Source organism: Notolepis coatsorum (genome assembly GCF_963971535.1).
Source record: "Notolepis coatsorum genome assembly, chromosome: 9".
NCBI classification, from domain to species: Eukaryota; Metazoa; Chordata; class Actinopteri; order Aulopiformes; family Paralepididae; genus Notolepis; species Notolepis coatsorum.
The window spans coordinates 8315723-8330166 of NC_140173.1; the positions used below are offsets into that span (position 1 = coordinate 8315723).

Genomic DNA, 14444 nt, shown 5'->3' on the forward strand with positions numbered 1-14444 from the left:
ACGGGGAGGGAAAACTGAAGGGTGGGGATCGAACGTTGTGAACAAGCGACTCCTACAAGTCGGTTGGTGCGCCTGCGCAGTAGAATCAGGAAGTGTCGGGGGCAGCGTGAGCCTCCCACGCGTTACTCCTCGACACTGAGAGATCGAGCTGCGCAGGTGAAAAGATGCGACTGCTGTTACCTCAAGTACCGGAGGGGACTTGTGCTATGTATGACTTAGTCCACATTGCAGCCGGCTTGTGGGAGGCAAGAAACAGCGTTCGTGACAGGGGAGGGTTGAATTGGATGATACGAAATTGGGATGGGAGAAAATATAGAAAAATGGGAGAAAAAGTGGATAAAAAAAAAAAAAAAATCATACGGATTTCCCCATTCAAAACCACTGGTGATCCATCTCCTTATAATTCTCTGCTACTTGTCGCAGTAAATGCTCACCAACAGGCCAGTAGTTTTGTTTACGTACTGTACAACCCCCCGCTCCATCATGATTTGCAAAAAAGAAATAATAATCCGTTGGGTTTTCAGTTGTCATGAAATTGAATTGCCTCCTCCACGCTCCTTATAGCTTTCCATCCGACCCGTGAGGACCCGACCAGAGTCTGAGTGTGAGTCTAGGAGTGGAAAAGGCTGCAATTTGCATACCGCCCCAACAGGTCCACGGAGGACGCCATATCCCATGTGCTGCACACAGCAGCATCACACCTGGACAAGAGGCAGGGGAACTATGTGAGAATGCTATTCATCGACTACAGCTCGGCATTCAATACCATAGTCCCCTCCATACTCATAGCCAAGCTCAGGGACCTGGGCTTGGGCTATGACCTCTGCCAGTGGGTCTTGGACTTCCTGACTGGCAGACCCCAGGTGGTGAGAGCAGGCAACTGCACCTCCTCATCCATCACCCTCAACATAGGGGCCCCCCAGGGCTGTGTTCTGAGTCCCCTCCTCTACTCCCTGTACACACACGACTGTGTGGCTCAGCGGAGTAGCAATACAATCATCAAATTTGCTGACGACACAGTGGTGGTGGGCCTGATCTCTGCCAACGACGAGAGGGCCTACCTGGAAGAGGTCAAGGTCCTGGCGGGATGGTGCCAGGAAAACAGCCTCTCCCTGAACGTCAGCAAAACAAAGGAGATGATTGTGGACTTCAGGAGGTCGGGGGTCAAGGACTACAGCCCCCTCAGCATCGACGGGGCACCGGTTGAGAGAGTCAACAGCTTTAAGTACCTCGGAGCCTACATATCCGAGGACTTGACATGGACCACACACATTGACAGTGTTGTGAAGAAGGCACGACAACGCCTCTACTTCCTCAGGCGCCTAAGGAAGTTCCAAGTCAGCCAGAAGATCCTTAAGAACTTCTACTCATGTACAATAGAGAGCATCTTGACCGGCAACATCACCTCCTGGTTTGGGAATAGCACTGCACAAGACCGAAGCAGACTACAAAGAGTGACATGTTCAGCCGAACGCACAATTGGAGGGGGGCTCCCCACCCTCCAGAACATTTACTACAAGCGTTGCAAGGGCAAGGCTAAGAGAATCATTAAAGACTCCAGTCACCCGAACAACTGCCTCTTTGAACTGCTGCGGTCAGGCAAGCGATACCGGAGTCTCAAGGCGAGCACAGAAAGACTCAGAAGAAGCTTCTATCCCCAGGCCATCAGGCTGCTAAACGAACAATGAATGAACACTACACAACAACAACCACCAAACGCACATAGCACACACATCCACACGCACACACTCACTTTAAACAAACACACTGTAGCACCCACTCCACACACTTTATAGCACACACCCACTTTAAACAAACACACTGTAGCACCCACTCCCCACACTTTATATTTATGGATGAAGGATTGCACTACAACTCGTACACCTTACTGTAAATTGTACCTAAAATTGTACCTCATCCCATTTCTGCTTTGCACTAGATAGTACTGTACATTAGTACACTGCATAGTATTGTGTATTGTATATTATATGGTAACTCAGAACATTGTACATATGTCTATACCGAACACTGTGACCTCATTTTTCTTCTTCTAAATTCATGCTATATTATGTTATTATGTTATTTGATACTATCTTGTCTAGCACAGTCTCTGGAGCGTAACAGTAAGAAGCATTTTGTATGAAAGTATTCTGTACTTCTGTATGACAACTATTAAAGAACTTGAACTTGAACTTGAACTTTGTATTGTATGGTGTGTGCGGTTTGTTCTGATGTGTATCTTGGTCTGCCCCTCCACAGCTTTACATTAACGTGGGGGTCATGGAGGATGAGATTGAGCCAGGGGTGACCACACACCAGGAGCTGTTCCCGCACAGCATGCTGAGTGTGGTGGCTAACTTCATCCCTTACTCCGACCACAACCAGAGCCCCAGGAACATGTACCAGTGTCAAATGGGTATGTTTCTTAAAGGAACACATATTATACTCATATAATCTCGCACATATCCCATAACTGTAAACTGTCTCGTACAAATTAATTTGGTTTCAGAGTTATTGAGTTGAAGCGTTAAAGGGGCACAAAAAACAATGCTGATTTATTTTGCAGCTCCATGAATGAATGAATTATCTTTATTGTCATTGTCACAAGAATGGTACAACGCAATTTAAAATGCAGCCCTAGCTGCTAACAGTCACACAGTCCTAGATAATAACAATATACAATATTCACCACGGTATAACACGGTATAACATACATGAAAATTTTTATGTATGTTGAACGATGGATAGTTAATGTCAAATGAGCCATAGTATTGTCTCCATAGCTATAATATAGAATATAGATATAGCCCTGCAAACACCGCAACACACAGTGAAAATCCCTATACTTTACAGTGGTGGCACACTGAGTACAAAGATGGCTAAAGCGGCTGGCGGGAGTTGTATAGTTCTTCCAGTGAGGGGAGAGGGCATCCAATGATTTTTTGGGCCGAGTTGACGACCCTCTGGAGCGCCTTCCTCTCTGCGGCTGTGCAGCTGAGGAACCACATGTTGATGCAGTAGGTGAGGATGCTTTCCACGGAGCAGTGGTAAAAGGACACAAGCAGGTCTTGTCTGAGGTGGTATTTTCTGAGTATTCTCAGGAAGTAGAGTCTCTGTTGTGCTTTCTTCACGATCGCCTTGGTGTTGGTTCTCCAGGTCAGGTCATCCTCCAGGTGGACGCCCAGGAATTTGATGACTGAGACTCTCTCCATGCATCCCCCGTCGATGTACAGGGGCTGTATGTTGGTCTTCTTCCTCCTGTAGTCCACGATCATCTCCTGGGTTTTTAGCTTATTCAGCTGCAGGTTGTTAATTTTGCACAGGGCTGACGGCTGCTCTACCTCATTGCGGTACACGGTCTCGTCACCTTTTCAGATACAGCCCACCACGGTGGTGTCGTCAGCGAACTTGATGGCGTTGCAGTGGGTGTAAATGGAGTAAAATAAGGGACTCCGCACGCATCCCTAGGGGGATCCGGTGCTGATGGCTGTGGAGGTGTGGGGGCCTATCCTGACCCTCTGGGGGCGGTCAGACGGGAAGTCCTTGGACCACCGGCAGAGGGGGTGGTTTAGTCCAAGATCTAGGAGTTTGGGTACTAGTCTGTCAGGCAGGATGGTATTAAATGCCGAGCTGAAGTCCACGAAGAGCAGCCATGCGTAGCCCCCCCCTATCTCCAGATGGGACGCGTGAACACTTTCGGCAACGCACATGTACTTCCGCGTTTCTCTGATTGGCCAGCAATCGGCCAGCCCTCTTCCCCCTACGCTGGTAATGTGCGCATGCGCATTTCGTACTTGTCTCCCTGTGTACAGCTGAGAGCTCCAGCATAGCTATGTACGCGAGCTAGGCGCAAGCCAGAGTAAAACACAGTTTTCATTCAATCAATAATCAATAATAACATACCTCTCATTGCTTTAACGTTACCTAGGCTCTCGTGTCTATCTGCTAACGTTAACGTTATGTACGCGAGCTAGGCGCAAGCCAGAGTAAAACACAGTTTTCATTCAATCAATAATCAATAATAACATACCTCTCATTGCATTAATGTTACCTAGGCTCTCATGTCTATCTGCTAACGTTAGCATTAAGCTAACAAGCTGGGGCCGCTGGTGTACAGCTGAGAACTCCAGCATAGCTAACTTATGTCCGCGAGCTAGGCGCAAGCCAGAGTAAAACAGTTTTCATTCAATCAATCAATCAATAATAACATTAACGAGACTCTCGTTGTGTCTATTCTGCTAACGTTACCTCTCATTGCTTTAACGTTACCTAGGCTCCAGTGGAGGTTTCTCTATGACAACACGTGAAATACAAATTCACTCATAATTCATAATTATTATTAATTTACATATACCTATATATATATATATTTTTTTTTTTATTATTTTTTTTATTATAAATGTTTTCCTCTGTAAAAAAATGCCAGTGAATTTTTTTTTTCTTCAAAAATGGCCAAAATTGACAGCTCTGAGCAGGCCTGCACTGCAGGTATTGCCTGCAGTAATTATTCGTGCAGAATACTTCACAGGTTGACCCATTGTTAAATAAATAATAAATAACAGCCAATCAAAATAGGCTATTAACTTCATCTAAGCACGGACTGTGCAGTTAAACTCTTGCCATTGAATGGAGGATTTAATGATTGACAGCCCTTGACATCCAATACACGGAGGTTGAATGATTGGCAGCCTTGCTAATCCAATCAGAGTCTGCCTGGTAAAATACATGCAGAACTGCAGCTGGGCTGGCGTCTGTGTTCTAGTCAAAGTTGTGTTCCATCATCTCATGTGTGCATTTTGCCTGAAGAAGAACATTAATTTGCCTAATATAATCATTCATATTTTAAGATCTTTATTCACTTGTTCACTTATTGTTGTGCACTGGATGATATATCTTTTTTATTTTATCTCAGTTGAAGACTAGTGTAGTTGTAGTTGACGTGAACGTGCCATCTTGGACAGTGAAGGCAAGCTAACTTGTAGCTAGTAGTTTACAGTACAGCTGTAACAACACACAGTAGGCTAAATTAAACTTTGCGCCAACATTAGGACCAAAGTATAAACCAGCAACTGAGCAACATGAAGAAGTGGACTTATGCACCTGGATCAGAAAAAAGTAAGTTGTAGTGTTTGTAAAACGAAAGCCTGATTAGCCTGGATGCTAACGTTAGCTAACTGTTTAGCGAACAATACATACTTGTAGTAGACTTGATTAAGGGATTGCAACGTTGTTAACTTGGCTATGTCACATTATAAACACAATGTAATGTATCACGTTGGCTGCTGGCTGCTAATGCAGCCTGCAGATAATATTTATGTGCACTGTGTTAGTGGTGCTGCCTAAATGAATGAATGTTTGCCGCTAGCTTGTGGCTAGGCTAGCGTACTTTGCACTGATCAGATCTAGTCACTAGTGCCTCTGTGGAGGAGGAAGTAAACATTGCCAGGCATTCTGGTCATTGTAGTTCTCCCTCTTTTCACCGACAGTTAAGGGAGACATGACATGCTGGTTTGATGAAATGTATAGTGTAAATTAAATGAATAGTGTAACTGAGGGGTACAATTCCCTGACTGTATTAATCAAGTACTGATATCATTGAATCACTACCGACTTGTACATTGCTGGCCAACACCGTACAAAGGTATTCTAGATGACGACACTCGCACAATAACAGGTTTTCCACACAGAATACTAGTTTACAATATTTATTACACAAAGGGGAATATTAGATTACATTACTTTGTCACTTTAGATGCGCTTATAAGGCAAATAGAATGTGCAGGTAAATCAATAGTGCATATTAAGTAATTATCTAGGGGGTCTTCTGGGAAGGGGTGTACTACCGGTTGTAAGCCAGCAGAGGGGGCCAAAGCTCTATGCAAGTCCAGGGTTCAAGGGGGTGATGTCACCCCTGTGGCAGCGGGGAAAGCAGTGGTGATCCCAGGGTGCGCTCCGCGCAGATGAGAGCCGTCAAGTCTCTGCTCCGGCAGAGACGGGGTTGGGCGGTGGTCCCACGGGCACGTGGATCCCACAGCAGGGGGTGTAGGCGGTTCCCTGCTTCCAGCAGCGTGGTGAAGAATGGAGAATGATAATCCTTGCCCGGAGAGTGGCACCGCTGGCGGGGTGTAAGTCCTCCGTGGTGCTGCTGCTCCGGTGTAGATATCCTCTCCGGTGCGGTAGTGCACGGCTGAACTTGACGTTACTGTACTATTAGCACGCGGCAATAAGTGCTCTATTATAGACACACAATTACCCACTTCACGTGGTCTTTGACTCGTAATGAAGGTTTACTAATATATAGAGAACGATACGACAAACAGACGTATTTAGGATAACACGATTCTATCTTGGGCGATACGAGCCCTGCTATACCTCACGTTACGTAGTGGGTAAGGCTTTACTTGGTAACTGAACCAGACTGAACTGAAGGCGAACTGAAGAGGAACTGCAAGGGGGGTTCTACATTTCTTGCGCCATATATATATATACCGTGAACAAATAGTGCCTATCTCATTTCTGTCGCCTCTCGGTCTCGTAGCCGTGGGCGAAAAGCGGGCATGTTTGGGCGAGTCCCGGCGGCAGCTTTCAAGTCAGCTCGAGTGGGCAAGGCTTTACTCGGTGCCTGGCGCCATGGGATCGCTTCCAATAGAGGAATGAATATTATGGTCTGTCCTGCTAGACTAAAGGGACATTCCGTGCACATTGTACAAGGAATATACAAGGGATATCAAACGATATACAGATATTATACATGGGATCTCAGGCAATAAATATATATATTCTGTTTAATCTGACCCTTTGTAACAAATAGTGTATGTATATTCAATAGTAGTATTGATAGTACATTAGCCACTGTATACTGTACATGGTCTGCTTGGTTTGATCGGGCCGCCGAGCCATGGTCTGCTTGGTTTGATCGGGCCGCCGAGCCATGGTCTGCTTGGTTTGATCGGGCCGCCGAGCCATGGTCTGCTTGGTTTGATTTAGGGGAGTGGTCTGCCCTGCGGGGGTGCCCCGACATATTGCGCAACACCACTGCATACCATTGACTCAGAAAGGTCTGTTTTATTGAAATCGTCACAGCAGTATAGTTTGTTTATACTTCAGAAGGATGATATTTAAACATGGTCCCCAAAATGAATGGAAGCGAATGAGGAGCCTGACACCTGGGAGAAATGGGGGTGTTGCAGCGTTGGGGATGTTTAAAAAATATAATTTAATATATAATATAATTTTGTGCTTCACCTAAAAATTTGGTCAGCAGCCTCCACTGCTAGGCTCTCGTGTCTATCTGCTAACGTTAACGTTAGCATTAAGCTAACAAGCTGTAACGGCACCAGTCTTGCGTCTATCTGCTAACGTTAGCATTAGGTAATAACCGGTTTAAAATGGATGGTGATTACCTCACGTTGTGTCTATTCTACTAGCATTAACCATTAGTTACTAGTACAAACAATCAATAGCGAGTTATATTGATCGCGCTATGTACGATAGCCATGCTAAAACGCTAGCACAACATTAGCACCTAACCTAACAACAACAACAAGCTTAACAAGTCAGCGATCTTTTTGTGAGACTAAACTCTCCGCTCGGTGGCAAATTGTGTTGATGTCGGTTTTGTTTCATCAATAAATGAGGCAGAATACACAGTGACTGTATCCTTTTTTGTTTATTGCACTTGTTCCTGCTGCAAATGAAATCCTACGCGAGAGACATTAAAGATGGCGGCTTTCTGTTTTTCTGGAGAGCCTCCAACGAGTGACGCGTCTCTCTTCTGACCAATCAGTGGTCTGCAGTGTTTCACGTGACTCATGAGGGGGTAAACGAGCGTAGAGCGGCTGGTATTCATGAAGGAGAGCGCTGGCCAACGCTGGCCAATCAGAGAAACGCGGAAGTACATGTGCGTTGCCGAAAGTGTTCACGCAGATGGGACAGGGTAGAGTGGAGCGATGGCATCCTCCGTGGACCTGTTGGCTCTGTAGGCGAACTGGTGGGGGTCTAGTCCGGGTGGGAGGCTAGAGATGATGTGGGGCTTGAGTGTCCTTTCAAAGACCTTCATGGGTAGGGAGGTGAGTGCGACTGGACGGTAGTCGTTCAGGCAGCTGATGGAGTTCTTCTTTGGGACCGGGATGATTATGGAGGTTTTCAGGCAGGGTGGGACGATGGCCTGGGACAGGGACTGGTTGAAGATCTTAGTGAAGACCCCCGTCAGCTGGTCGGTGCAGTCTTTCAGCACCTGTCCCACGACACCGTCCGGCCCCGCTGCTTTCCTCGGGTTCACTCCCTTCAGTGTGCGTCTTACCTCGTGCTCCGTGAGGATGATGCTGCTGAGGGTTGGTGAGTGTGGTGAGGCTGCTTCTGTCGGCACCACCTCGTAGATGTAGATGAATGTAGATGTAGATGATGTAGATGAAAAAATACCTTAGTTTGTAGGTACTGCTACTTTATCATTTCATTGAGCTGTAATTAACACAATACACAGATTAAATGTCCCAGATGACATCACTGGTGGCCATATTCAAACTAATATATTCTCAATAACTAAAAATAAATGTGTGCAAAACGTTTTTAGTTTTTATAAGTGTGCAAGATTATGTGTAAAATAAATCTGCATTGTTTTTTGGGTGAAGTGCCCCTTTAAGTAGTGTGATGTCATTATAATGTATATTATTCCAGTCTCTTAAAGATTGCCCATGACAAGGTTGAGTTATAAAGCACTAGGTGAGCCAGAAGATCAAGCTCTCTTTATCCCCTACAGGTAAACAGACTATGGGCTTCCCCCTCCACTCCTTCCAGGAGCGCTCCGACAACAAGCTGTACCGCCTCCAGACCCCGCAGAGCCCTCTGGTCAGACCCATCATGTATGACCACTACAATATGGACAACTACCCCATCGGCACCAACGCCATTGTGGCGGTTATTTCCTACACCGGCTACGACATGGAGGACGCCATGGTGAGACGTCACATCTACATTTTGTGACGTCTCACAAAAGATAAAAAAAAAAAAAAAAAATACAAATAAAAAAGAACTAAGATCTTAACTCATTCAGCGCCAGACCCGATGATAGTCGGGTTATCTCGCCAGCGGTTGAGCGCCATACATCATTCTTTCTTTTTATTCACTTACACTTCATGTCAGGGACCCCATCGACATCGATACTGGAAATCGCGATCAGACAATTGGAATATTCTTTTTGGAATACCTCCTAGTAAAGGTAAGGACTATGACATCAATCCTACTTTGATCCAACCATGATTTCACATCGATCGCAACGATCATCGTACTCCAAAACGTATGCCGTTGCTGACGATCAAACCATAAAAAAACGACCCCCCCCCCCCCCCCCGTTCATGCATTCATGATTAAACATAATACCTATTATATACCTTTGAATTGGAAATAGTAGCGTGTCCAGGCGAGCAAGGCGAACGCTTGTAGCAAAATTCACATATTGTTCCATAGCGCCATTTTCAGGAATTAGCCTGGATCACTCTGAAACTATACAATATTCACCACGGTATACCACGCGAACGAATACATGAACAAATGTATTATTTTTCACATATTGAACGATGGATAGTTGATGTCAAATGAGCCATAGTATTGTCTCCATAGCTATAATATAGATATAGCCCTGCAAACACGGCCACGCACAGTGCAGTGGCGCAGTAGGTACAAAGATGGCGTCCAAAGTGTTAAGATGGGTAAAGATGTCAATACATTTTATTATCATGTCCGCAATTCTTTTGTAAGACTAGATCTTTTCTGATGGTTGATATCTAATTTTGGAATGGAATTCTTCATTTTCACGTTCAACACATGCAATAGGAGAATGTAATAGCCAGGTGTTTAGATGGGGAGACATACTGACAGCTCTTTATCTTAGATCATTAACAAGTCGTCCTGGGAGAGGGGCTTTGCCCACGGCTGTGTTTACAAGACTGAGCTGGTGGACCTGGCAGACAAGATGAAAGTAGACGGCTGCCTGGTGTTTGGCACCAAACCCGGTGACCCCAAGGTGAACGACAAGCTGGATGCTGACGGGCTGCCCCACATAGGCTCAGTGCTTAAATACGGAGACCCCTTCTACAGCTACATCAACCTCAATACTGGCCAAAGCTTTGTCACATTCTATAAGTGAGTAATAATGATTTGTGAAACTCTATTGTGGTCCATCAAAGACTTTTGTGTCTTTTCTATGTTTTATTATCTGTAGGGATGTGCCGATACTGGTATCGATATCGGGTCCGATACTGTGCTCATGTACTCACACTTGTAAAAACACTGAGATACACAAACCCAAATATCAACTTAATGTAATATAGTTGCGTAGAGTTGACACTCCAAAAAAGGAGATACTGGAGGTACTTTGGATGTGCTGTCTTGCTTGTGTGTTACTTTGTTGCCATCCTGTGGTGGTCAGGCAGGCTGCAGGCAAGCAAATTAACCGTCTGACTGGATATTATGTAGCGAGTCTACAACAGTAGATACTATGTAACCAGCATTTAAAATGGTGATCAGACAGTTTGGCTGGAACTACCTAGAAGGTGACCATTATCAAGTTTTAATGGACTCCTACCAACCAATCGCAATCGAGTATTCGCCCAGGCCATATAATGAATAATAATAATTCACTATTCTGGTAACTGAAAATTGCAGTATTATTAAAAATACTCATTGGTACTCTGTATTGGCAAGTATCCAAAAGTGAGTACTCTGTCTCAAAGCTGTAATCTCACTGTACGGTGTATAGATAGGAATGGCCTCCTCTCTTTGGCGCAGCCCCAGGGGGAACTGAACCCTAACCTGGTCATCAGCTAACCTATCTAGGTAGTCTTACTGAAAAAGTATCACGGCGTACAATAATGAAAAGAAATTCCCCTTCTACCTATAGGAGCCAAGAGAGTTGCGTTGTCGACAACATCAAGGTCTGCAGCAACGACACCGGCTCCGGCCTCTTTAAGCGCATCTGCATTACCGTACGAATACCGCGAAACCCCACCATCGGCGACAAGTTCGCCAGCCGGCACGGCCAGAAGGGCATCCTGAGCCGCCTGTGGCCGGCAGAAGACATGCCCTTCACGGAGAGCGGCATGATGCCAGACATCCTGTTCAACCCCCACGGGTTCCCCTCCCGCATGACCATCGGCATGCTGATCGAGAGCATGGCCGGCAAGTCCGGCGCTCTGCACGGCCTAAGCCACGACGCCACGCCCTTCACCTTCTCCGAGGAGAGCGTGGCGCTGGAGCACTTCGGCGAGATGCTGCGGGCCGCCGGCTACAACTACTATGGCACCGAGCGGCTCTACAGCGGCCTGAGCGGCCTGGAGATGGAGGCGGACATCTTCATCGGTGTGGTCTACTACCAGCGGCTGCGTCACATGGTCTCCGACAAATTTCAGGTGAGGACGACGGGGGCCCGGGACAAGGTGACCAACCAGCCGGTGGGCGGGAGGAACGTCCAGGGGGGCATCCGCTTCGGGGAGATGGAGCGGGACGCCCTGCTGGCCCACGGCACCTCCTTCCTGCTGCATGACCGGCTCTTCAACTGCTCCGACCGCTCGGTGGCCCAGGTGTGCGTGGACTGCGGCAGCCTGCTGTCCCCCCTGCTGGAGAAGCCGCCGCCCACCTGGTCGGCCACGCGCCACCGCAGGACCGTCTGCACCCTGTGCGGCAAGAGCGACTCCATCGACACTGTGTCCGTGCCGTACGTCTTCCGCTACTTTGTGGCCGAGCTGGCGGCGATGAACATCAAAGTCAAACTGGACGTGAAGTGAATCCAATCGGACTAATGAGCGGAGATGCTTATTCTGTGACCGGTCACTCATTGCAATGTATAAATCCGTTGAGATTGTTGAGTTCTATTGTAATAATATTTTTCTATACATAATGGTTTTGTTGGAACCTGATTTAACTATTCTAAATGTAAGAATAACATGGTGCCTGAGAAGTTGGGCTCCCTTGTCCAGAGTGGTTTCTTTGGGCTAAAGGGCAAAGTATTGAGGAAAGGTTCAACGGTAGTCTATTCTATGATGGCATGGATGTGGGATGAGGTTTCCAATCAGTAAAACCTTGATGCAAAACATTGCCATTTTTCCATGTTATTGTAATCCAGGATGTTGAATACATTTTTTTTTTTTTTTTATCCTGCTACGGTTGTTTTAACTTTGAGACTGATTGACATCAGGTCATAAACAAAAGTGTAGACACCTGGGACCCATTCCGTGGCAGCTCCCTTGCTCAGAGATCCAATTATACCATTCTGAATAATGTTTTTGTTCTTCGTTTTTCTAGAGGGCTCGCGAGCAGCTGTGGGGCTCGCGAGATGAATGTGTGAAATGGGCCTATAATTAAAAACAATTAAAAGAAATGCTTTTGAAATGTAAAATAGTAGACCTAAAATGCTGATAATAAATCATATTCACCCTATGGATTTCCTACATAATGCACATCATAGCTAGGGCACGCGCGACACCTGTTTGAGCGGAGAATGCGTCCCAGCTCGCTGCCCACCTCCGATGCCGACTGGATAACAAGGCTAGCATATTAATTTTGTCTTGCATATCGGCTTTTTTTCAAACTAAATCCTCAATTTGAATAAAGTGATTAACACTTTGAGAGCCAGCCGTGTTTTCCTTTTTACCCCCTTGAATGCCCAAATCCACTCCAATGTTAACGTTAATATCGCCTAATCTATGTTTTAAATTATGGCTATGTGTCTAATCTGCCCGTCGCTTATCAAAGACTCATTTTCCAGTCAACATTGTCAAAGCAGATTGTTTTTTTATCGCTTCATTTCAGTTTGATAGCATTTTGAAAATCACTCGTTTTCGCGGAAAAAACAATACATTCTATGATAATCGTCTTTTACTGGAATATTCTAGAACGTTGTCATTTGTCGGCCTATTTATGAATCGTTTTCAAATAAACGCTAGATAATCGATAGTATATGTGTGCGCACGCACGCTCGTGCCGCGCGCTGATAATCGCTGCTCTTATTTCCTGATGGCTTTTACAGTCAAAACAGCCATATCACATATAGGGGAAACGCTTATATATCCGTGAAAACGAGTCTGATTATCCTAAGACTGATAACATAGATTCCTTACCTGAGATCAGATGGTATCCAAATGGTTTATTCCAATTTCCGATCGCCATTCGAAAAAAAAACGCTCATTTGATTGATCCATCGTGTATACAGTAAAACACATATTCGCCGCGGCACCAAGGCTCCAGAATGAACTCTGGTAGACCCCGGTTACATCAGTGAGAAGTAAAATGTGGAGTCAGAAATCCTTTCTCCCATTCACTTTCATTGAGTCCAATCCAAAAGGGTGATTTACCATCTGGGAGACGATAGGGGGCGCTTTTTTCACATCTGAGCGCCTGGGGGCGTCTATATTTATCACAGCCGAAGAGTGCAAGAGAGCTTCCGCATTTTGCCCTGATTGGCCCCGGTAACGCCCTCCAAATGCCCATTTTCTTTTCCCCCGCTCAGACGCCCAAATGGAATATATGTATATTATCACGACGCGATTCACTCGCAACGCCATAACGTTATTTGCCTGTACATTGCAACGTTAACACAACGCAGCTGTCAACTGTACTTTACATATTATCCAAACGCAGCATTTCCCTGTACATTGCAACGTTAACACAACGCAGCATTTCCCTGTACATTGCAACGTTAACACAACGCAGCTGTCAACTGTACTTTACATATTATGGAATACATGTATATTATCGCGACGCATTCATAAAATTGATTGAATGAAATTGATTGAATGAAAATGTTATTAACAGATTGCAGAATGGGTACAATACAGTACGGCTCAATACACACAATTGTTAAGGGGATGCAGACCAGAGAAAGACTTTCGTCTTGTTTACATCAGGGTCCCCCATTTTCAATTCATCAGGACATGTATGACACACAGATAAACTGACAGCCCTAATTACAACCTTTATTTAATGGTTAATATTTTGATAAAGGGTAATTTACTATATTTGTATGGCATTTACACTTAAAGTAGAAAAACAAAAGTAATCTGTAAAATAATAGTGAATTTCCTGTGAAAAAACATTTATTTTGTACAGTACGTTACACACACACATGCTACGCGGCGCGGCGGCTGGCGTGGCTGAATAACAGTAGCAGTGATCGCCTGCTGCGTCCATCGCGTGTATATATATACCGTATTAGTATTAATAGCATATAGCAATAGCAATATATAGCAATAGCAATTAATGTGATTGACCAGCGTTAATGTGTGCTAATATGGCGTGTTAATATGTGATTGACCAGCGTTAATATGAACCAAAGGCTTTGGCGTGTTAATATGTGATTGACCAGCGTTAATATGAACCAAAGGCTTTGGCTTTAATATGGCATATGGCGCGTTCTGGCATCTGTGATTAATGGGGGTCTGAACCGCGTCGAA

The 14444-nt window shown here is 45.3% G+C and overlaps 1 protein-coding gene across 1 annotated transcript in view; it reads left to right on the top strand.

Moving 5' to 3' along the window:
- polr1b (RNA polymerase I subunit B) overlaps positions 1-12582 on the top strand; it is a 49977-nt gene extending 37395 nt beyond the window's left edge. Inside the window, exons 12-15 of the mRNA XM_084321727.1 lie at positions 2260-2416; positions 8759-8955; positions 9890-10140; positions 10898-12582. Of these exons, the coding sequence (XP_084177853.1) occupies positions 2260-2416; positions 8759-8955; positions 9890-10140; positions 10898-11780 (1488 nt within the window). The 3' untranslated portion in view covers positions 11781-12582. The remainder of the gene's footprint in view (positions 1-2259; positions 2417-8758; positions 8956-9889; positions 10141-10897) is intronic.
- The last annotated feature ends 1862 nt before the right edge of the window (positions 12583-14444 follow it).